The sequence below is a fragment of the Pelodiscus sinensis genome, chromosome 14 (genome assembly GCF_052426305.1).
Source record: "Pelodiscus sinensis isolate ZL-2025 chromosome 14, ASM5242630v1, whole genome shotgun sequence".
NCBI lineage: Eukaryota > Metazoa > Chordata > Testudines > Trionychidae > Pelodiscus > Pelodiscus sinensis.
In genome coordinates, this window is record NC_143065.1 from 9,559,865 (window position 1) to 9,582,247 (window position 22,383).

Consider the following 22,383-nt stretch of genomic DNA (forward strand, 5'->3'; position numbering starts at 1 on the left):
CTGGGTGAAGGAGGTGGTTGTGACCTAGGGCAGAGAACTGGGGTGCAGGGTTTTGGGATGTGACCTAGGGCAGAGGAGATTGTGATCATGAGCAGGAGATGGGGTGCCAGATCGGGAAGGGGGTGTGGGTGCATGTAGAGTAGCAGGGCAGGAGTGTGGGCAGAGGGTTGGGGAAAGGAGGGGCTGAGGTGCCAGAGGCAGGTTCTCGCCAAAGACTTACCAGCCTGCCTACCTGCAAAGCTAACAGCTTAAAATGTGTCTGTCTGCTTGGCCATGTGCTTAAGTGAGTGATCGGGAGGATTGTGCTTTGTGGCTGCCTGTTATTCACATAGGCAGCTCCCATTGGCCAGTGTCTGTCCACAAACTGGCCAATGGGATTGTGCTGGGGGTGGGAGCAGCATCTGAATCTTAGAATCATAGAGCTGGACGAGACCTCAGGAGTCATCAAGTCCAGCCCCCTGCCCAAGGCAGGACCAATCCCAACTAAATCAACGCAGCCAGGGCTTTGTCAAGCCGAGACTTAAAAACCTCTAGGGATGGAGATCCCATCACCTCCCTAGGGAACCCATCCCAGTGCTTCCCCACCCGCCTAGGGAAATAGTTTTTCCTAATATCCAACCTAGACCTCCCCCACTGCAACTTGAGACCACTGCTCCTCATTCTGCCATCTGTCACTAATATGAACAGCCTCTTTGGAACCTCCCTTCAGGAAGTTGAAGGCTGCTCTCAAATCCCCCCTCACTCTTCGCTTCTTCAGACTAAACAGACCCAACCCCCTCAGCCTCTCCTCGTAGGTCATATGCTCCAGCCCCCTAATCATTTTGATCGCCCTCCACTGGACCCTCTCCAATGCGTCCACATCCTTTCTGTAGTGGGGGGCCCAGAACTAGACACAACACTCTAGAGGTGGCCTCATCAGTGCCAAGTAAAGGGGAATAATCACTTCTCTGGATCTGCTGGCAATGCTCCTCCTAATGCAACCTAATATGCCATTAGCCGTCTTGGCTACAAGGGCACACTGTTAACTCATATCCAGCTTCTCATCCACTGTAGCCCCCAGGTCCTTTTCTGCTGAACTGCTACTTAGCTATTTGGTCCCCAGCCTGTAACAATGCTTGGGATTCTTCCGTCCCAAGTGCAGGACTCTTCATTTGTCCTTGTTGAACCTCCTCAGATTTCTTTTGGCCCAATCCGCTAATCTGTCCAGGTCACTCTGGACCCTATCCCTGCCCTCCAGCATATCTACCTCTCCCCCTAGCTTAGTGTCATCCGCAAACTTGCTGAGGGTGCAATCCATCCCCTTATCCAGGTCATTAATAAAGATGTTGAACAAAACTGGTCCTAGAACCGACCCCTGGGGCACTTCGCTAGAAACTGACCACGAAAATGACATCGAGTCGTTGATTGCTACCCGCTGGGCCTGACTGTCTAGCCTGCTTTTTATCCATCTCAAAGTTCCAATCCATACTCCCCTGACTTGCTGGCAAGAATATTGTGGGAGACCGTATCAAAAGCTTTGCTAAAGTCAAGGTATATCACATCCACTGACTTCCCCATGTCCACAGAGCCGGTTACCTTACCATAGAAGCTAATCAGATTGGTCAGAACCCTCAGATGCATTAAATCCAGGCCCATGGATTTGTGTATATTTATCTTTTCTAAATAGTTCCTGACTTGTTCTTTCCCCACCAAGGGCTGTCCACCTCCTTCCCATACTGTGTTGCCTAGTGCATTTGCCTGGGAGCTGACCTTGTCCATGAAGACAGAGGCAAAGAAAGCATTGAGTACTTCAGCTTTTCCCATATCGTCTGGTGCGAGCCAGGACTGAGCCAGGCTGCTAAAACATTTACTGTCTGGGGAGGGGGGAGGGTGTAGTCTGTAGCATTAACCCATATGTTAATACTGTAGCATTAAGCTATGAGCATTTGCTTACCGGTTAGTCAACTACACTAGCACATCCCTAGTCCAGGGCTGCCTAGCAAAGGGCTACCCCTAGCATGGCTAGCTGGTGCTATTTAGCCACGGAGTTAACAGACGGTTCTCTCCAGACTCCTCCCTCCGGCTCCTTAACCAAGGGCCAACCCAGGTACTTGCCTCCAGCAACACAGACGGGCTTCTGCCCCCAGCGCTCACAGCTGAGAGGCCGCCCATGCAGCCTCCTACCCGGGGGCTGGTCGTCGCTCCTGCCAGGCCTCTCCCGGGGCCTCCTCTCCCGCCCAGCGGCAGCGACTCCCCTGTGCTAGCTGGCGGGGCGCTGGTGGGGAAGGGTGCGAGGGGAATCGGAGCCGACTGGACAAACTCCTGAACAGCCACGAGTCTGAGCCCATGCTGGACAAAGGGCAGAGGGGGGCCGGGGCAGGAGGGCTGACCGGCCTCCTCCCCTGTTCTCCGTGGGAGCCTGTGGCTGGCTCGGGTTCTAACCTTTGTACCCTTGGGCCTTGTCCCGGCCCCTGTCTGATTTCCCGTGACGCGGGAGCCCCCGTTTCTGCCTTGCTGGCGGATTTTCCGCAGGGCGCGCTGGAAAATGTCCCCCCACTCCCCCAGAGCCCAGTGAGACTTTTTGTCAACAGCCCCACCCCCCAGGAGCCGTCCCAGGGTGGGGGCTGGACACTGGGGCGCTAGGTGTCCGGGTTTGAACCAGACAGTCCAGGATTTGGGCTTCCTGGCCGGGGATACATTGAAGAAACATCAGAGAGACACCCGCCCGGCTGGGTGTTTCTAACCCCGCTGGGCTGTACGTTGGGGTGTCAGGGCGCGTGTGGCCGGGATTCTTGCTGAAACCATCTGGCCACCCCAGCAGGTGCCCTCCCTGCGGGAAATGGCTGGAAGCGGCTCCCGGCAGGTCTCCCAGGCCTCAGCGCGGGGTGGGGCCTGCTGCCCCCTCCTGCCCCGGGCGAACCCCCTCTCCCCCCCCCCCCCGTCTTCACTGGGGAAAAACTGGGCTGGAAAGTTGGGGCCCAGCCTGAGCCTCTGACAAGATGCCGGGGTCCTCCAGGGGGGAGGCTGCCTCTGCCCCTCCCCCCCATTGGAGCTTTTCTGTCCCCCAGCCCCGCGCCAGCCGCCTCCTGCCCCTTTAAGAGGATCCCCCCCCCCCCGGGTGGGGGTTGGGGTTTCCCAGCCGACGCAGGCTGCGGCCACATGACGCTGACATCAGCTGCGGCATCCCGCCCCGCGCATCCCCGCTGCGCCCCGCGCATCTCCGCTGCGCCCCCGCCCCGCGCATCCCCGCTGCGCCCGGCTCCAGCCATGTCCGCCAGCCCGGCCTACGGCGAGGAGAAGGGGGGCTCCGGCCTGGGGGAGCCCGAGTACGGCCACGACCCGGCCAGCGGCGGCATCTTCTCCTCGGACTACAAAAGGTGCGGGGCGGGGGCGGGGGCGGATCGCAGCGCAGGGGCTGGGCCGCGCTTGTGGGCGCTGAGCGATGCACCGGGGGGGGGCGTTGTAGGGGCAGATGCACGGAGCCCCCTGGGGCTGGAGACGGGGGGGGGCTGATCCCCGGCCTGCTGAGCAAGCGGCCGCACCTGCCTTTGTTCTCCAGCCAGATGCTCTTTGTGGCTGAACCCTACAGCCGGGCGTGGGGGTGCTGGGCCGGGACACCCCTGCGCCTGGCTCTGATTTCCCAGCCCAGGCCTAACCGCCCAGCCAGGCTGGGGCTGGGGCTGGAGCCCTGCAGAGCAGCAGCACATCTTGGCTGTACCGGATCTCTGCAGGCAGCTGGATCCTACAGGCCCCGGGCCCCCGCCTGTGTTTTCCAAAGGGCCCTTCTCGCCGGCGCTGGGGTGGCCTGGGCTAGTCGGAGCTGCTTTCCCAGGAGAACCCAGCCAGCCCTGGGCCGAGCCTGCGTGAAGCCTGGAGCCAATTCCATGGCTGGTCACCAGCCCAAATGGCAGCGTGACGCCAGGGCAGCCGGGCTCTGGGCGCTGCCGGCAGCGTGATGAGCAGAGAAACGCGCTGCTGGGCGCAGGCGGCAAGGCACAGCCCTGTCGCAACCGATCTCTGCACGCGGAGCTTGTCCTGGGAAGGGACAAAAGAACCAGGCGTCCGGTGCCCTGCTTGTGTGTCACCGTAACCACAGTGCATCTGCTTGTGTGTCACCGTAACCACAGTGCACCTGCTTGTGTGTCACCGTAACAAGACAGCCAATATCTAGTTTGTGTGACAGGCCTTGAACCTCCCCGGGGGAAATCTGGGCCTGCAGAAATCAAAGGCAAAGCTGCCATTGATTGCGATGGGGCCAGGATTTCACCCGGCTCGGTTACACGTCCCCTGTGATCTACTCTCTGGCATGAAGGGGGTCGGGGGGGCTGCCTGGAGCCAGGCTGAGCGGCTGAGAACAATCTGTGCGGCGAGGGGGCTGGAAACGCTGCAGTGAACCAGGAAATTGGGCCCTTCCCGCTGCTCTTATCCCCCGCCTGACGGCTAGTCCCTTCCAGCCGGTACCGGGCTTTGTCACAGCGCTGTGCCATGGTGAAGTCCCGGCCAGCCATATTGCAGATTGCTGCCCCTCCCGGAGGCCCCTGCAACTCCAGAGGGAGGGCTGGTGCGGAGCATGTTTTACTGTTCATGGTTTCGGGGCCATTTCCTGTGTCCCGGCTCTGTCTAGGGATCTTGGGAACCCTCTGCAGTGACCCCAGCAGAAAAGCCTGGAGGGCGAGGCTCGTCTCGCTGTAAATCTGGATTAGCGCCGCCGGCTGTGCTGACGGGATTGGACCCTGGCGGCCTGCCTGGGGAGGAAGGGAAGGGGCCAGCGGGATGCTGATGGAAATCTGGGCTGTCAGTGTGGCGGCGGGGGGGCTTCCTACCTGCTGCACCGAGGGCTGAATCAGCCGGAAGCCCTGCTGGGCTTCCCACCGTTCATGGGGCCTTAAAGCCACCCTACGGCCCAGCGGCACAAGGCCGCAGAGGCCTCTCGGGGCCCACCCATCGGAGGGGCGAAGTGACCAGCTGTGTGCAGAGAGGCAGGGTCTGGGACTTGCAAGCTGCAGGGAATTGGCCAGGGACGGTTGGGCCCCCCCCTTTTCCCGTCGGGGGGGTGTACATCGGGGCGCTGCGTTCAAGCCGGGCCGTAGCGCTGGTGTCAGACGGGCAGTGGGAGGGCTGGCGGGCCCCTGGGGCGAGCCATGCGGCTCTTGGCATGGGGGGGGGCCTGTCTGGGCCCCAGCAGTGAAAGGGGGTTACGAACCCCAACACCAGGGCTAGAGGGCCGGGCAGGGGGAGCAGACGCTGGTGGGAGATGGTTTGTGCAGAGCGCCAGGCAGCCTGGGCAGCGGGGTGCGGGGGGCCCACCAGGGAAGGGGCAGGGCGCATGCGGCTGCCTGTCACTACTCAGGTGAATGTTTGGCTCTGGGCGGGGGTGGCAGCACCGGGCAGAGTTAACTGAGCGACACCTGTTGGCTGGGACTGTCTGCTCGGACACACCCAGCCGCTTGTCCCCGCCCCCGGCTCTCACCCCGGCTGGGCGTTTTCTTGCCGGCGGGGGGCAGCGTTTCTGACGCCCGTCTGGCTCCTGCACTAAGTGCCGGGAAGCACACAGGATCCGGCCTGCCCTTCTGGAGGCCAGCGATCTCCATTAGCGACGCGTCCCGCGTCCTCAGGCACAGGCTGCCCCTGCGGCCTCTGCTCCCCTCCATTTCACTCTGGCTGCTTCTGGCCCCTGGGGCTCGCTCCTGCCAGCTGGGCCTGGCAGCACTGGCTCCGCCGGAGCTGCTGACGAGCCGTCCCACCCAGCAGGCCATTTGGCACTCGCCCCAGGCTGGGGCGTGTGGCCATTTGCAAGCGAGGCCCCCTTGATCGGGGCAGAGAGCGCCTGGGAATGCCCCGGGGAGACCCAGCTTTCCAGGGGCCACATGCTGAGACTCGGGCCGGTTCTCTGTCCCAGAGCGAGGCCTGTTTTTCTCCACCCCTTCCCTGCATCCGTTCGGGGCAGGTTCTTCCGCAGCCTCGTCACGTGGAGTCTGAGCGCCCTGCAGCGGGCGTGAAGGAGCCGGGCAGACGCCTGTCCTGCCTGGGTTGTGCTTTGGGCTGTGCACCGGAGTGGGTTTGATTCGGTAGGGCTGTGGTGCAGCACAACGGGCAGGTTGCTGGGCTCAGGGTCCCTGGGCCGTCTCACCAGCCCGTGTCCCTTTGCACTGGGGGGTCGGTTACAGGCTGGCTCCCCCCAGATTGCTCTGATCAGGGCACGGATCAGCTTACGTCCCTGGGCACGGATCCATGCGTCCTTCCCAGCCCTGCGGGAGGCAACGGCTTCGGTACATTGGACAGCTCACTCCTGCCCGCAGCGCCTTTTCCCCCCCCCCCCCCCGCGTCAGCACCGACTTCCTGACCGGCGCCCGCTGCCAGGAAGCCGAGCGCCTGAGCCTGCTGGGGTGGCCCTACCCATCTGCCCCATCCCATCTTCTGAGGGGCAACCCCCCCACCGGGACGCTGCTGACCCAGCGCCCACCTGTGGTCTGTCAGCCGCTGTCTGCCTGTCGCCCGGCGGTGTGGCAGGGCTAGAGAGCAGCCTCCTGCCAGAGCCAGCTGGGGCAGGGACGGTGCTGCGGATCACCCGGCGGCGCCGCCTCCCCGTCCGTGTGGCGCTGATGCTACAAGCTGGGGGGCCCCGTGCTGTTGGATGGAAACCCGAGCCTGCCTGCTCGTGCGCCGCTCCAGCTGTTACCTCCCCCGCTGCGGGCCATGGTGTTCCTCGCTGCCTGTCCCACGCGGTTGGGTGTCCGTGTGCTCTAGACCCCCGGCCGCGCTCTACCCCAGAGCTAGCTGCATTTCAGTGGGGCGTGAAACCGCCTCCAGCTTACTGCGTATTGGTACCCCTGGGGTAAGAGGGGACAGAGAGGGGAGGAGGCGCTGGCTGCCTGCTGGTTAGACGGATCCCACCAGAGCTCCTGCTGCCCACGCAGGGCTCTGCTGGGTTTGCGTTTTACGGGCTGGCTGCTCAGGGGAGAAGGGGCCCGTGGAGGAGGACATGGGCCATCTGACGCACACAGCTGGGCCGCGCGTGTTCCTGGCATGGGGAATCAGCTGTCTCTCTCCCAGCCGGACCCCTGCTCCGCACGGTACGTGTGGCTGCAGGGCAGCTGGTGTAGGCAGGATGCAGGGTCCCAGCGCGCTCAGCCCCGTGTAGGTCAGGCACTCGGCTGCTGTCCTCGGGGCGGGCTGGGGAAGGCTCCTCCCCCGCATGGCATGGAGCAGCGAGTTCTGCCCAGCTCCGTCTCGGCCAGCCTGGGCTGGCAGGCGGGGACCAGACGCGAGGCTCTGGGCCGGCAGAGTCCTGGGCCGGCTCCCCGGGGGGCTGCCCTCACGAGGCAGGAGCATGTCTGCTCCTAGCAGGGGGCAGTCGAGGGCGGCCAGGTGCAGTGCTGGGGCTGGGGGCGCTCCTGGGGTCTCAGTGCAAAGGGGCATTGGGAAGGCTGAATTGGTGGGTCCTGGCAGTGATGGGCAGAGGGAGACAGGGTGAGGTGCGAGGGGCAGAGGGAGACAGGGTGAGGTGTCAGGGGCTGGGGCGAGGGGCAGAGGGAGACAGGGTGAGGGGCAGAGGGAGAGGGGGCGAGGGGCCAGTGGCTGGGGCGAGGGGCAGTGGGAGACAGGGTGAGGGGCCAGTGGCTGGGGCGAGGGGCAGAGGGAGACAGGGTGAGGGGCCAGGGGCTGGGGCGAGGGGCAGAGGGAGACAGGGTGAGGTGCGAGGGGCAGAGGGAGACAGGGTGAGGGGCAGAGGGAGAGGGGGCGAGGGGCCAGTGGCTGGGGCGAGGGGCAGTGGGAGACAGGGTGAGGGGCCAGGGCCTGGGGCCAGGGGCAGAGGGAGACAGGGTGAGGGGCCAGGGGCTGGGGTGAGGGGCAGAGGGAGAGGGGGCTATGGGTCCGTTGTGCGGGGACTCCGGAGAGTCCCGTCTGGTTCTGCCATGGACTCCCGGTGTGACCAGGGCAAAGCCCTCAGCCCCACCAGGACGCGTGACGTGTGCAGGGTCTTAGCTGTAGCGTGACTGTAGCGACAGCCCTGCGTGCGCGTGCGGGGCCCTGCCGGCGCCATGTAGTGCCCTGGAGTAGGAGCTACACACACGGGGGGGGGGAGCACGCTGGCCGGTGCCATTTCCCTCTGACAGAACCAACCGAGCTGGTGTCTAACGGGGCCCTTATCCGGGGAGGCGTGCCCAGGGGACGGGTGGCAGGACCGGGGAGGTCGGGGAGGTCGAACCCCCTCAGCTCCACTCATTGGCAGCGCTGGCGGCCGTGCCGGCTCTGTGAATGGCTCCGTGCCTGGCTGTGTGTGGGCCTGGCAGGGGGAGCTCTGCCTGGGCTAGAGCCACAGCTCCGGGCCCAGGGTGTCCTAGAGGCGGTGATGCCTGCTGGAGGCCCCCCTAAGCCAGCCCCTGTCCTAGCAACTTCCTGTCCTGCCTCTCCCTCTGGCCAGCCCCTGAGAGCTGCTTTCGGGTCCCCTGCCACAGCTGCCCCCTTGCCCATCCCATTCCCTGCTCCCAGGCTGGCTCCAGAGCCACCCACCCAGCTCCAGCTCCCTCCTGTCCCAGTGCTGCCGTGTGCCGGGCCCTCATGGGCGGCGAGGTGACTCCCCGTGACCCCCGCTGCAGGAGCCCTGCTGCCGTGAATGGGAAATGAGAACCAGGACCCCCCAGCCTACTCGCGGACGGCTCCGAGCCTGCCGCGGGGTTTCCTGCTCTCTGGAGCTCTGGCTGGGGCGGCTCGGTGGGCGCTAGTGCACAAAGTTCACCTCTCTGGGGCGGGGGGCGTTCTCCACAGGCTCCCCTCTGGCTCCGGTGCTTAGCCCAGCACAGTGTCCCTGACGCTGGAGGGTCCAAGGTGCCACGAGACGCCTTGGCCTACAGAAGAGCTGGCCCCAGGCTAGAAGTGAGCAGGGGGGTTCCTATAGAGACAGCTCTCTGGCCCCCTGGAAGGAGCACCTCTGGCAGGAGTGGGCGTCCCTCTGGGGTACCTCAGTGCACAGCGGCATCGCCAGACGGGCACAGACCCACCGTCCCGCCGGCCCCGCTTTGGGGAGGGCACAGGCACCCGGCAGTGGCAGGTGGGGGTGATCTGCCCCCCTGGACGTCTCCCCCGAGCCCGTAAGGGAGAGAGCAGGGTCAGCCCTGCAGGGTGAGGGTTTATGGCCCTTCTAGTCCCTCGTCTCTCTGGGAGGCCCACCCTGCAGCTAGCTGAGTGCGGGGTGGCCTGTCCTGCCTGGGCCATAGGCGGGAGCTGGTGGCTGGTCACGTTTCGCGCTGGCACGTGCTTGGGGTCTGCCCTCTGTCCCCACAGGGCATGGGGCGGGCTGGGAGGTTGCGGCTGGCTCCTGCTGCGTGCCAGTGTGTGTGTGGCCAGCAGGAGGCGCTGCAAGCCAGGCCAGGCGAAAGGGCTCCTCTCCAGCTGCCTGCCGGCTGCTGCAGCATCAGGTTTCAGCCCGGGACCGGGAGCGGGGGGGCTGCCCGCGGAGGGGAGCTGAGTCACAAGAGCCTAGCAGAGCCGACCTGCAAACGTGGCTGCGCTGGGCGTCTGCCGGGGCAGGAGGGGCCATCCAGGGAGCCCAGCTGCTCCCCCACTGTCATGCCCCCCTTGCAGGCCGCCGGCCCCCACTCCTCGCTGCCTTCCCACCTCATGCCTTGAACTGCGCCTGCCTGCTCGGGATCCAGGCTCCGCGCCAACATCCCCAGAGGGGCGCCGGGGAGGAGGGGGCAGAGAGCCCCTGGCTGTGCCGGGGCCCCCGGTGGAGCCAGGTTAACTCTTTGGGGGCTGGCACAGGGACTGCCGAAGAACCCGTGTCCCTGTCGGTGAGGGTCCATCACCTGCATCTGCCTGTTGCCTCCGCCTCCCACCCGGCCGCCACAATGAACCCGATGCAGAAGCTGCTGCAGCTGCCGGCCAGCGCGGTGAACCTGGTGAGGTCTCAGCAGGGGATGGCGAGAGAAGAGGCCAAGAGCCCGGTGCTGGCGCCTGACGGTGGGCAGCAGGCCTGGTACAGCGCCATGCAGGCTGACGAGCTCCGTCTGCTCAAGTCGCCAGAGCAGGAGGCTGCCCCAGAGAACAGCACCGGTAGCAGCCAGACACAGCCGCTACGGTAGGGCCACTGGCGGGGAGAGGGAGCGTTTCATTCCCTTTGGACTGGCCTCGCTTGTGAGGCTGGGGGCAGGGAAGGAATGGGGGTGCTTGGAGAACACAAAACCATCCTCCCCTTAGGAAAAAAACAGTAGCAACCTGGTCCTCTTAAGAGCTCAGCTGGATGGTGGCAGCAGTGGGATGAGATGGGAGGAGCCTCTTCCTAGAGAGACTCTGCCCCTGTCCAATTGCGAGTGGGTTTCCTGCTGCCACAAACCCCTGATCCCCACTAAGGGAGGGATGAGGGGGCTGGAGTTCTCCACACTTCCCCCTCAGAGTGATGTTAGGGGAGCTCCCTATCCCTTGGGTCTGCCCTTCCAACCTCCACCCTGTCTAACTCTTCCACTGTCCCTGGTGTGGCCATTGGAGGATCTGGCCTAGCTGGACTGTAACAGGAGCTGTCGCATGTGTGTGTGGGTCATGGCTGCTGGGAGACAAAGGCCTGCGCTTCAGGGACTCCACGCATGCTTCCGGTGGCGTTTGCTGGGTGATGGGAGCATGCAGGGGAGGCACAAGGGAGTGCGGGGGGAGGGCCTGCGGCTGCCTACAGGGGGGGCTTGCACTGCTGGGTAACACACAAGGGTACAGCTTGAACGAGAGCCAGTGGAGCACCTCTGAGCCTTGGGGCCCAGGCCACGCTGCCGTGCCACGGAGCCGTCCGAGGGGCCCCTCCCTGCGGGTGCGGGTGAAGCTGGCCCAGTGGGATCCGTGTTGTCTCCCTTCATCCGACTCGGCCCTGCATCCTCGGGGCTGCTCCGTGCCAGCCCTGCCGCACCCTGGCTGCCTGGCGCGCCCGCTCGGGTGCCTTCTTCCTGCGTCGCTCGCCCAGCCTGCACCTGTGGGCAGGGGAGGGAGGCCGCCGAGGACTCTACCGCAGCCCCTCAGCAGTGTCGTGCTCCCGCTTCAGCCACCCCCGAAGCTGTGACTCCCCGTGGGGGAGGCTCTGGGCCCCTGAGCCCCTGCCCCAGAGGAGCTGCGGAAGCGTGCTGCTCGTCGGGGGGAGCTTGCCCCAGATCTGCTCCCTTGGAGCCATGCCAAGTCCCGAGCTTGGACAGGTGATTGGAATAGGGGCCCAGCTTAGCCTGACCCGGTTCAGAAGTCTGGGTCCCAGCATTTGACCCCCCCGGCCTGGGATGTTTGAATGGAGAATTCCAGTTTGGCCTGCACTGGAGACACTTGCGTCTGGCCCATCTCCCTGTGCTCTGGGGGCTTGGCTCAGGCCCGATCCTTCGTTCCTCTGCTGCTGTCCCGCTGGGAGCCGGGTGCTCCCTGTGCACCCTTCCCCGTCCGGGCTGCCAAGCTAACACCTGTCGTGTGTTACTGGTTCCACGTGGGGGGAGGTGCATCGGAGCTAGAAGGGGCAACTCCCAACCCCAGCCCCAGCTGGCCCCCCTCATGCGTAGCTCTAACCCAGGGCCGGCCGGAGCCGTTCGTGCGCCCCGAGCCCATGGAGCGCAGCCCCGCCCCCGGGCACCCGGTGTATGCGCGGCCCCACCCCCACCCGGTCCGGCAGCCCCGCGTGGCACCCCTACAATGGGGCGCCCCGGGCGGCAGCCCGATCAGCCCGTAGCTTGGGCCAGCTCTGCTCTAACCCAGCCGGGTCCTGCGCCGCCAATCTCCCGGCTCCAACCTCCGCGCGCTCTGAGGAGTCTGGCTCCGGCTCGGAGCCCTCTGCCCTTGGAAAGTTCCTGTTCCCTGGACGCGCTGGGCTGGCTTCGTCCCCTGTAACCGCTGTGCACGTAGGGGCCTGGGGCGTGCTCACTGGGAAGGCCCTGGCGCATGGAGTCCTGCCCTAGTGCTCGGCTGGAAAGTGCCCGGTCGGGGGACTGTCTCAGGAAAGGACCCTCGTCCGGCGTGAAACGCTGGGACCTGACTCCCCACGGGGGCGCGTTGTTGGCTCCACTGATTGACACCAGCTGAGGCGCTGGCTGGTTTGGTCCCCGGGAATCGCGTCTGCCTGGGGATCCCTGCGTGACGACTCCCGCGCTCCGACCCCGGTGGGTCGCGTTGGGGAGTTTCTGCCCCCGGCTCACGGCGGGACGGGGGGTTCAAAAGAGACGCGGTTGCGGGGGCAGCCCGGAGGCTAACCGATGCTGATGTGCTCCCGCCCAGCATGGTGGGGGCCTGGCCCCATGTCGACGGCCAGTGCCGAGTCTGTTGCCAAATGGCTCCGTGCTCAGAGCCCCAGCGCCAGGCGGGGGCAACGGGCCTGGGGGCAGGGGCCCAGCTGAGGTCCAGCAAACTCAGCGCATGTGGGACTCCCGATCCCCCGGCCCCAGAGGCCCCTTGCCTTCCGCCATCCCCACCCCCCCGTGTAACCCCAGCCGCCCAGGGCCGTGACTGGAATCGACATCGGAGAAGCCCAGCGTCGGGGTTGCCATGGCAGCCGGCCTGGGCTCCCTTTCATGCCGCTCTCCGTGGACTGCTGACAGCGGATGAATATTGCACAGGGGTGGCGGGTTGGGTTCCCCGGCCAACAGGGACGGCCCTGCAGCCTCCTGGGCCCTGCTCCTGTGGGCAGAGTCTGCTGGGGGGCTAGGTCTCATGGGCCCCTTTGCCCTCGTGACTCCTGCTAAGCTTCCCCCTGCCCGGCTGGGCCAGGTTCTGCAGCGTGGTGCCGGGGGGGGGGAGGGCTGCCCCATGGTGGGGCTGGGAGACCCCACTCCCACACCTGATCCCAGGCTACGCTGCCCACGTTGGCCCCCGGGCTCCAGGGGTCGGCTGTGCTTGGCGTGGGGTTCCTCCAAGGGCCAGCCCCGGGCACTGGTGCTCCGTGAGAGGGGACAGGTTTGGGGAGGGGGCTGGCCTTGTGCTTGCCACGGACCTGGGCAGTTCTGCTCCATCTCTGCCCCTTATTGACTGTGGACAGTGCCCCCCTATGCCTGATTGCTCCCCGGTAGGGAACAGGCACCTCGCCCTGGGGAGCAAGGCACCGCCCAGCTTCCGAAAGTCCCTCGCGCGTCCTCCTGCCCCTCACAAGCACATGTTCAACCGAGACCTCCCCTCCCCGCCGCAGCGGGGCCTGGGCAGAGCAGAGGTTACAATGGGGAGCCTCTCCGCTTTCCTGGGATCTCAGGTTTCACTGCAGACTGAATTCATTAGCAGAGCTGTGGGGCTGCCTTCCCCCTCCCCCTTTCCTCTGCCTGTGGGGCTGGCTGCTGGCCAGCCCCCTCCCCTGGCCTGGGCCCAGCTCTCCCAGAACTAGGGTCTGTGGAGAGGCGGGGGCGCTGAAATCTGGCCTCCTTGTGGAGTCTCCCGGGAGACTTGGCACGTGGGACCCAAGTTTGGTGTTGAACTTTGGGGTTCAAAACCAGCCCCCCCCGCTGTGAAATTCTTGGGGGGCGAGGGAAGCGGATCAAAGCGAGCCCCAGGGAATGCCTGTGCGGAGACCCTGTAAAACCAAGCAAGTGCGGTCCCTGCGGCTGTCACCGGGGTTCGCGCAGGCCTGGGAGATTGTGGGGCTTTGTTTGCCCACTTACTCACACTCCCGCCACTGCCTGGCGTGTGTGTGGGGCGGACTTGTAATCCCCCTGGCATGGCTGCTGGGCTGAATGATCTGAGGGCCTGGCTGATCTCTGCAGACTAGGAGGAAGGGTTAAAAAACCAGGCGTGTTGGCTCTTGAGGAAAAGACTTGGGGGACAGAGGCGGCACCTGACAACAGTCTTTAAATATGTGACGGGCTATTAATGGAGGTCAGTGGTCACCTGGTCTCCATGTGCGCTGAAGAGGGCGCGAGCAGGGATGGGCGTAATCGGCAGCAAAGGCGCCGGCGGTGAGACGGGAACAGCTTGCCTGGGGAGACGGTGGAACCCCCGAGCCACGGTGGGCCCGAGTGTGTCCGGGGCGGGCTGGGTGTGCCCGGCCCCGCCGCAGAGCAGAGACGGACTCCCACGGTCCCTCCCAGCCCCACATTTCTGCGTCCAGAGCCAGGGGCGCCTGCGGTATCCAGACGGGAGCGAGGGCTTGTGAGGACTGAACTGGACTCTAGCCAAACTAAGGGCCTGTCTCCATGGGCACTTTACCGCACTTTCACATTCAGGGGTGTGAAAAAACACCCCCCGTCCCGCGGGCGCAGTAGGTTCCAGGGTGCAAAGCGCCAGGGCAGACGGGCTCCCAGGACTGCGAGTGGCCCTTGTGGAGGGGGATTTCCTGGCTCTGCCCCTCGGCTCCCCGTAGTATCCCCAGACCGGTATTCCATGTGCTCACTGCCCATCGCTTCACAAACTGTAAGGCCAGAGGAACCCACTGTGATCATCTCGTATCCCCCCCCCCCCGCACCTCGGTACAACACAGGCCATGGGGGGGTCCCTGTATTACTCCCAGGTTCGCGTACAGTGACTGTGCTTGGACAGGCGCAGATCTTGTGTACACAGCCAGCCTTTCTTGATTTAGAAATGGTCAGTCCCGGCGAGTCCACCACCGCCCTTGGTAAATTGTTCTGACAGTCAGTTACCCTCGCTGGTAAAAATGCGCACTGCATTGTCCATCTGAATTTGTCTCATTTCGACTTCCAGCCATTGGATCTTGTGATACCTTTTTCGGCTAGATCCAAGACTCTGTTATCAAATATGCATTCCCCATGGAGATAGGTGTAGCCGGGCTTGGATGGCTTAGTCAGAACGACCCTGTCATCTTGGAAGGATTTGGTTTTTATCAGGAAATGTCAATTTCGCCACACACACACCCCGACGAAAAAATCGTTCCATTGATACTAATCTAAATTTCCAGAGAGGCAAAGGAAGAGAAACGCTGCTGAGAACTTTAGAGCCTGGTTTCTTGAATGCCTGTTTCCGTTGTCTGGTTTGACGTGTGATGCTGGCGATTTACGTTTTAACGGTTATAAAGCGCGGCCTTTCTGAATCTCAACCCCTATTGTCATTAAAGAATTGTCTGGCCTCCCCCTAGCGTTTTCCACGAACCCACACGTTGAAATAGATTAAAAATGGGGGAAATGCTTGACAGGAGCATCGCTTGTATCTGTTGAAACGATAGATCTCCAGTCCCGTTGCATCGCTGTCAGAGTGCAACCAAGTCGGCCCTTCCCTGTCTCGCTGAGCGGCGCAGACCCCGCTTCTGCGGCCTGGCCGGGCAGTGCCTGTCTCCTGCCACGGAAAGGCGTGGGTGTCATTCTGTCTCTGTGGCAGTGGCGTGCCCTGGTGTGGCTTGCGGCCACTGTGAGCTAACCCTGCTGCTGGAAGTGGCACCGAGAGGCGATTCTCTGGGCTGTTTCCCCTTCTGCCATCCCCGGAGCAGCCTCCTTGCTGTGGTCCCAGCAGTGGGATTCCTGTTCTAGAAAGGGGGAGCGTTGAGGGCTGGGTCCTTGGGCCAGGTCTTGGGACTAGCTCCCGTCGGGGCGGCTGGAAGGACGGACCAAGTCCCAGTGCTGGAGGGGAAGGGGCTCACAGCTGCGAGTCTAAATACAAGCAAGGCAGGTGGTGAGACCCCCCCCCCAGCGTCTTCCCACAAGTGGCGTTCCCAGCACACACAGCAGCTGCCCCTGCTGTGACAGCCGGCTCGTGACATGGCCCTGCCTAGACGGAGCCAGGAGCAGCAGGCTACTGCTCGGAGCGGGCCCCTCCCTCTGCACGGCCTGGCCTCTCAAGCCAGTGCTGGGAGAGAAAGCGGCCGCTGGGCGCTGAACACGCTGCCTGAGCCTGGCCCTGTGCTGTCGGGGGGCAGAGGCGGGGCTCCCCGAGGGAGTCCGAGCCCAGCCGTGTTTTGGGAGCACAGGTTCAGTAGCAATGGGGGGTGGCGCTGGCCGGCTCCCATAGATGCTGGAGCCAAGGGCCAGCTCAGCCCAGTTTCTTCCCCTGGACGAGTGACTCCGGCCTGATCCTTCACCCCTCCCAGGGGAAGGTTCTGAAGCTCCCCCAACCTTGCTGGGTCGGTTACTCTCCTGGCATCCCCAGAGTAGGGCGCGGAACCTGGGTACCCCGGGGCGGGCGCGGAACCTGGGTACCCCGGGGCAGGCGCGGAACCCGGGTACCCCGGGGCAGGCGCGGAACCCGGGTACCCTGGAGCGGGCGCGGAACCTGGGTACCCCGGGGGGGGGGCGCAGAACCTGGGTACCCTGGAGCGGGTGCGGAACATGGGTACCCCAGGGCGGGCGCGGAACCTGGGTACCCCGGGGCGGGCGCAGAACCCGGCGGGCTCCAATCTCAGCTCTTTGGAAGCCCAAATACTCTAGAACCAGCAGCCCCCCTTGTCCATTGCTTAGAAGGGTGTTTTGGGCTCCTCCCTCTGAAACGTGACAGGCGGCCACAGCTGCACAGGGGGCACTGTGGGGGTGGGCACGGGGTGGACTCCTCCCATGGGCGAGGCATGATCGCCCTTCCCAAGAGAACATAAGAACATAAGAACGGCCGTACTGGGTCAGACCAAAGGTCCATCTAGCCCAGTATCCTGTCTGCCGACAGCGGCCAACACCAGGTGCCCCAGAGGGGGTGGACCGAAGACAATGATCAAGCGATTTGTCTCCTGCCATCCCTCTCCAGCCTCTGACAAACAGAGGCCAGGGACACCATTTCTATCCCCTGGCTAATAGCCTTTTATGGACCTAACCTCCATGAAATTATCTAGCTTCTCTTTAAACTCTGTTATAGTCCTAGCCTTCACAGCCTCCTCTGGCAAGGAGTTCCACAGGTTGACTACACGCTGTGTGAAGAAGAACTTTCTTTTATTAGTTTTAAACCTACTACCCATTAATTTCATTTGGTGTCTTCTAGTTCTTCTATTATGGGAACTAATAAATAACGTTTCTTTATCCGCCCTCTCCACACCACTCATGATTTTATATGCCTCTATCATATTGGCTCTTCCCCATCGCATTGTGCATGCCCACGTGTCTGATTGTCCTGATGTGTATGTGCGCCCCGCACCGGGGAGGGCGGCATCCCTCATGCTCGGGACTCCCGGGGGGTCGTGAACACAGCGCCGTGTGACATCAAGCGGTGCGCTAGCACCCAGGAGTCCTGCCTGCTGTTGCCCGCTCCGGTCCTGCCCCCTCTGCCTCAGTTTCCCCATCCAGGATAGGTGGCTGATGTACCCCCCTCGCCAGGGACACAGCGATTGTCAAATGCTGAGAGCTGCTCCTGAGAAGGGCCAGGCAGAGGGGTGTCTGCTCTGGCTCTGACACTGGGAGGAGCGGTTCCGGCTTAGCCAGAGGCCCGCAGAAAGGGTGCAGCCTGAGCCCCCATGTGGTGCAGCCCTCGCGTGGCCATGGCTGTGGTTACTGGGTCTCTGCTCGGTGGCCCCCATGGGGAGAGCCGTTGCACCCGTATGCTAGAGGGTCAGCCTCATCAGCTGGCCTCTCACCGTGGGCGAGGCTGGGCGTGGGGAGGGGGTTGGGTTCCTGCCCTCTTGGAGGGGGGCGCATGCTGCGTCGGCGCAGGGCTGAGAGCTGCCCCTCCTTGTGATTTGCAGACACGACGACCTGAAGGAGATGCTGGACAGTAACAAGGACTCTCTGAAGCTGGAGGCCATGAAGAGGATCGTGGCTGTGAGTGTCCCCCACTGGGCAGGAGGGAGATGTGGCCCCAGCCCCGGCAGTATCTGCATTGATGTGCAACCGGCCCTGCCTCAGTTTCCCCTCTGTGCGGTTTCCCTCCCTGATGCCTTATGTTCCCCAAGCGCATGCTTCAGGGTTTCACCCAGCCACCTTCAGGGGCCAGGAAGGGATCTTCTCCCCCCATTGCATTCTGGGTTTAGAAGGGAGTTTTTGGGCTCCTCCCTCTGATACATGAGGGACGGCCACAGCTGCAGAGGGGTCGTATGGGGCAGGCCAGGCTCTGAGCTGGCTCCCAGCACTGTCTCTTCCAGGGCTTGGCTGCCTGGTTCTTCTCACGCTCAGGGTCTCGCTGGTCACCAAGTGTGGGGTCAGCAAGGGATTCCCCCGGGGCAAATTGCCAGGGACCTGGGGCATTTCTCCTGCCACGTGCGGGTGCAGGTCTCAGGGTTATGCGAGTGCATCTCCTTTCCCTGGCACGGCAGGGGCCACAGACCTCGGGGTCCCTGTGGGTCCCCCCAGCTCTGCCTGTGGCATGCCCTGGTCTAGGCTCCTGGGAGCAGTGAGCTGCGGTCTCATTGCGGCTGCGGGGTGGTGCCCGGGCCCATGGGGGAGACAGGAGGGCAGATTGCTGGTCGCTTACGCGCTCTGACTTGGCTGAGCGGCTGGGACCCCGACATCGTTCTTCATAGCTAGACAGCTGATAGCCCTCGCCCATAAGAATCAGCATCCCCATTTACTGGGGGAAACTGAGGCACGGGCTCCTTGAGCTCATTCCCCGAAACTGCACTGCTCTGTGAGCCCTCCTGCCCCAAGAGTAACCTCCCCCCCCCCAATTGGGAGTGGGGCTGCAGCCGGCTGGCTGGTTGGCAGTGACCCATTGCTCTCTGCTAAAGGGGCGCAGCGCGAGCAGCGGTCTGGGTGCTCAAGCCCTGTAGTGTCCTAAAGGGGGGCTGTGAGCCCCCCTACTGCTGCTGTTGTGATGGAATCTGGGGACCCCAGTTATGGATCAAGGCCCAGTGTGCTAGGTGCTGTACACACACGTGCACACACACGCTGGCGGGGTTGCGCTTTCTAGCCCAGCTGGTGGGGCCCCGTGTGTCTGGCCCCATAGCTCCTGAGTTCTGCCCCCAGATCTGCTGCAGGGGTGCGGAAATCAGGTGCTGGGCACAGGGGGCCTGGGACGCCTGCAGACGTGTGGCCGGGTCTCAGTCCCCTCTCTCGCGCCCCCAGATGATCGCCAGGGGGAAGAACGCGTCCGACCTCTTCCCGGCCGTGGTGAAGAACGTGGCTTGCAAGAACATTGAGGTGAGGGTCTCCTTCGGGGTCACAGCCGCAGCCGGGGGCAGCACTGGGGGCGGTACCCGCTGGGGGGCTGACTGGGGCTTGCACGGGGCTGGTCTGCCTACATGCACCCGGGCGGGACACTGCTCCGTCGGGGGCGCCAAGCAGCACGCTGGCTGCGAGGGGCCCCGCGGCGGTGGGACCCGTTGCCACAGCGATGGCCACGCGGGGTTGCTGGGAGGGCTGCGGGGTGTTGCACAGGCTGAGCGGCGAGAGGCGGGCGAGGGACGGCTCCGAACCGTCAGAGGCACCAGAATCCGGCCCCAGCCCCTGGGCTGCAGAGGGGCCCGGGAGGAGCAGCAGGCGTGTTTAGCAGCCCAAGGACAGCGCTGTCCCTGGGGCGTCCCTCATCCCCGCCCCCAGCTCGCTCCCCGCTCGCGGGCTCTAGGGCTTTGGAGCCTGGCTGACGGGCCCGGCCCTGCCCGTGTCCCCGGCAGGTGAAGAAGTTGGTGTACGTCTATCTGGTCCGCTACGCGGAGGAGCAGCAGGACCTGGCCCTGCTGTCCATCTCCACCTTCCAGCGCGGGCTGAAGGTGAGGGGCCGCGGGCGGAGGGGGCTGGAGGGCCGGGGGCCGCCCCACGCCGAGCGGGGAGAGGGCTGGCCCCCGGGTTTCCCAGCAGCGGCAGAAGAGGCCGGCTCGGCTGGGGCTCAGCACGAGGACCAGGGCGACGTGGCCCCGGGCTCACGGAACAGGGCCTAGCAGGGAGGGACGTTCCTACGCGGGTCTCCTCAGGCCCGTGCCCAGGCTCGGGGCCATGGAGACACAGAGCCCTGGGGCGTCGGCAGCTGGAGGCTCTAGCGCTGTGGCGTCCCCAGGGCGAGGTGCGGACACGCTTCCCCCCTCCCCTCCGGCTGGCCGAGGAGTCGCCCCGGGCCTGCCCCACAGGACCGGCCGGGAGGCCAAAGTCAGTGGTGCCCTGGCAGCGGCGGCAGCCCTGATTCTGGGGTTGCCCTGGGGAGCAGCCCCCCCTCTGCCCAGCAGGACCCCCCATTAACGGCCCAGGGTGCAGCGTGGTGGGTGTGGCACGAGTCCCTTGGCTTCCCTCCAGCACCCAGGGGTGCTGCTGGGCCCTCGCCCTGCCGCCTGAGTCAGGAACGCAGCTCCCCTGCAAAGCCTGCCTGGAGCTGTCTCCCATGTCCCGTTCCCCCCCTCCCCCCGCAGGACCCCAACCAGCTGATCCGGGCCAGCGCCCTGCGGGTCCTCTCCAGCATCCGGGTGCCCATCATCGTGCCCATCATGATGCTGGCCATCAAGGAGGCAGCGTCGGACATGTCTCCGTACGTGCGCAAGACAGCTGCCCACGCCATCCCCAAGCTGTACAGGTAACTGGCCGACGGGCCGCGTCTCCGCCCATCTCACGGGGTTCTCAGGGTTTTCCCTTTCTCGCAGGCCGGCCAGTCGCGGCTACGCAGGGCGGGCAAACTCCCTCCCGGCTTAGTGTCCCACGACTGAGTTTCTCTGTTCCAATGGCTTTCCGTTAACGACACACTGACGCCGGCGGCTGCCCTGGGTCGCACCGTGCAGGGTGGGTGCAGAGACGAGGCAACAGCTGTTCTGGGACCAGCTGCTGGCGGGGAGAGAGACGAGCTTCTGAGCCCCCCAGAGCTCGTGGGAGGGCTGCCTTGGAGTTGGTTTATGTGCGCAGCAGGCGTGCAAGTCACCCCTCCCTGCCCGCGCCCCTCCCTACTTGCACCCCCTCCCTGCCCACACCCCTCCCTGCCCGAGCGCCTCTCCGCCCTGCCACAGGGAGCTGCTGCAGGAGCACGGCTCCAGGGCCAGATGTGCCTGCGCTCGTGGCCAGAGCCTGGATACAGGTGGACTGGCCGCCCCAGGCAGGATGTTGCCAGCTCTGAGACACACCCTGCTCCGCACAAGGACTGTGTCCAGACAGCGGATTCGGTTGCTTGTTCGTTAGGGGTCAGACCCCCTGGTCTCTCCTTGGGGACACAAACACGCGAGCCCAAGAGCTCCTCTCCCCTGCTGCCCTCGAGCGCCCCCCTCCCCCCCCGAAGTGCTCCCCCGGCAGGAACCGCAGGCCCCAGGAGGGGCTGTGGGGGAGACGTTTCTCCCATCAAATGAGCAGTCACCGGAAGCGAGGCCAGGAGCCGAGCGGCGTGTTTGCCAGGCGCGCCCTGGCTGCCCGGATAATGCCGCGGCAGTAACTGACGGGCGGCTAGATCCTGCTGCCACGTGGCCATCAGGGAAAGCAGAGCCACAGGGGGGCCGCGAGGGCCAAGAGCGTGGGGGGGTAAAAGTCGGACGAACCCTCCTATGCAGCAGGGCTGTTGGGATGGAGTTCTGAAAAACACGTTCCCAGGAGATCGGGTTCACGCTGCCTGGATCCGAGCCCCGACGCTCCGGTGCAGCCACAGGCTCTGGGCTCGCGGCAGGACGTGCCCTGGTGAGGCAGGAGATTGGCCGAGTGGGTCCTAATGCAGCTTGGCCTCGTGCCAGCCTATGGAAACCGTGGGGGGGGGGAGGGCAAGAAACGGGCGCCAGTCTGCTCTCCTGGCTCGAGCGCAGCGGAAGCCAACGGGCGAGGAAGAGGGACAAGTCCCCTTGAGTGTTGGCTGAACTCGCTTTGTGTTAGGCCCTGGGGCGGGGCGGGTGATACAGGCCGGGCGGGCTGGGGCTGGGGGAACCGCCCAGACTGTGGCCGCTGGGCAGCTCCTTGTCAAAGCCCAGCGCTCCGGCCTGCCCCGGGCTGCTGGCTCCTTCGAGGAGCGTAGAACCAACGGCCCAGCCTCCCCGCCCCTGCCGGCCGCGTCACCCCGCGCTGACTCTCTTGCAGCTTGGATTCGGATCAGAAGGACCAGCTGATTGAAGTGATAGAGAAGCTGCTGTCAGATAAGACCACGGTGAGTGGGGGCGGTGGCCCCCCCAAATTCCCGACAAAGGCCCATCGGGGGGTAGCTCTAGGGCCCCAGGAAATGGATTCTTAAAGGGGCAGCGTCCTGCCACCGCAGTGGGGTGCTGTTAAACCCGGCCCCCACTCGCTCTGCTCGGCTGCTGCCAGCCTCAGGCCGTGTGCCCGGGGGCAGAGCCTGCGGAGCGGGGCTCCTGATGGAAACCTTGCCCTGGGGCTGTTCCTCCTCAGGGCTGGGCCGGGGCCCTGGGGCGGTCGCCTGCCCTCCTGCCCTGCTCACCCCGCTCTCCCCTCTGCCCCAGCTGGTGGCAGGCAGCGTGGTCATGGCCTTCGAGGAGGTCTGCCCCGAGCGCATCGACCTGATCCACAAGAACTACCGGAAGCTCTGCAACCTGCTGATCGACGTGGAGGAGTGGGGCCAGGTGGTGATCATCAACATGCTGACCCGCTACGCGCGCACCCAGTTCCTCAGCCCCAACCAGAACGTGAGTGCGGCCGGCCGCCGGTTCCCACGGGCGCGGGAGTGCCGGGCCCTGCAGCCGGACCACCTGGTGCTGCTGGGCTGGGC

General features: G+C 64.6%; 1 protein-coding gene across 7 annotated transcripts in view; it reads left to right on the plus strand.

Moving 5' to 3' along the window:
- The first annotated feature begins 3,171 nt into the window (after positions 1-3,171).
- The window catches only part of AP3B2 (adaptor related protein complex 3 subunit beta 2), a 38,999-nt gene continuing 19,787 nt past the window's right edge, over positions 3,172-22,383 (plus strand). For 2 of the 7 annotated variants that reach the window (XM_089781944.1, XM_075897513.2), the window contains exons 1-7: positions 3,172-3,356; positions 17,522-17,597; positions 18,837-18,911; positions 19,385-19,480; positions 20,111-20,271; positions 21,741-21,807; positions 22,118-22,300. In XM_089781944.1, coding sequence (XP_089638070.1) covers positions 3,247-3,356; positions 17,522-17,597; positions 18,837-18,911; positions 19,385-19,480; positions 20,111-20,271; positions 21,741-21,807; positions 22,118-22,300 — 768 coding nt within the window. In that variant the 5' untranslated portion in view covers positions 3,172-3,246. Of the gene's footprint in view, positions 3,357-9,399; positions 10,061-17,521; positions 17,598-18,836; positions 18,912-19,384; positions 19,481-20,110; positions 20,272-21,740; positions 21,808-22,117; positions 22,301-22,383 lie in introns of those variants that run through there. The other 5 variants (XM_075897514.2, XM_075897507.2, XM_075897508.2 and 2 more) reach the window with 5 other exon arrangements.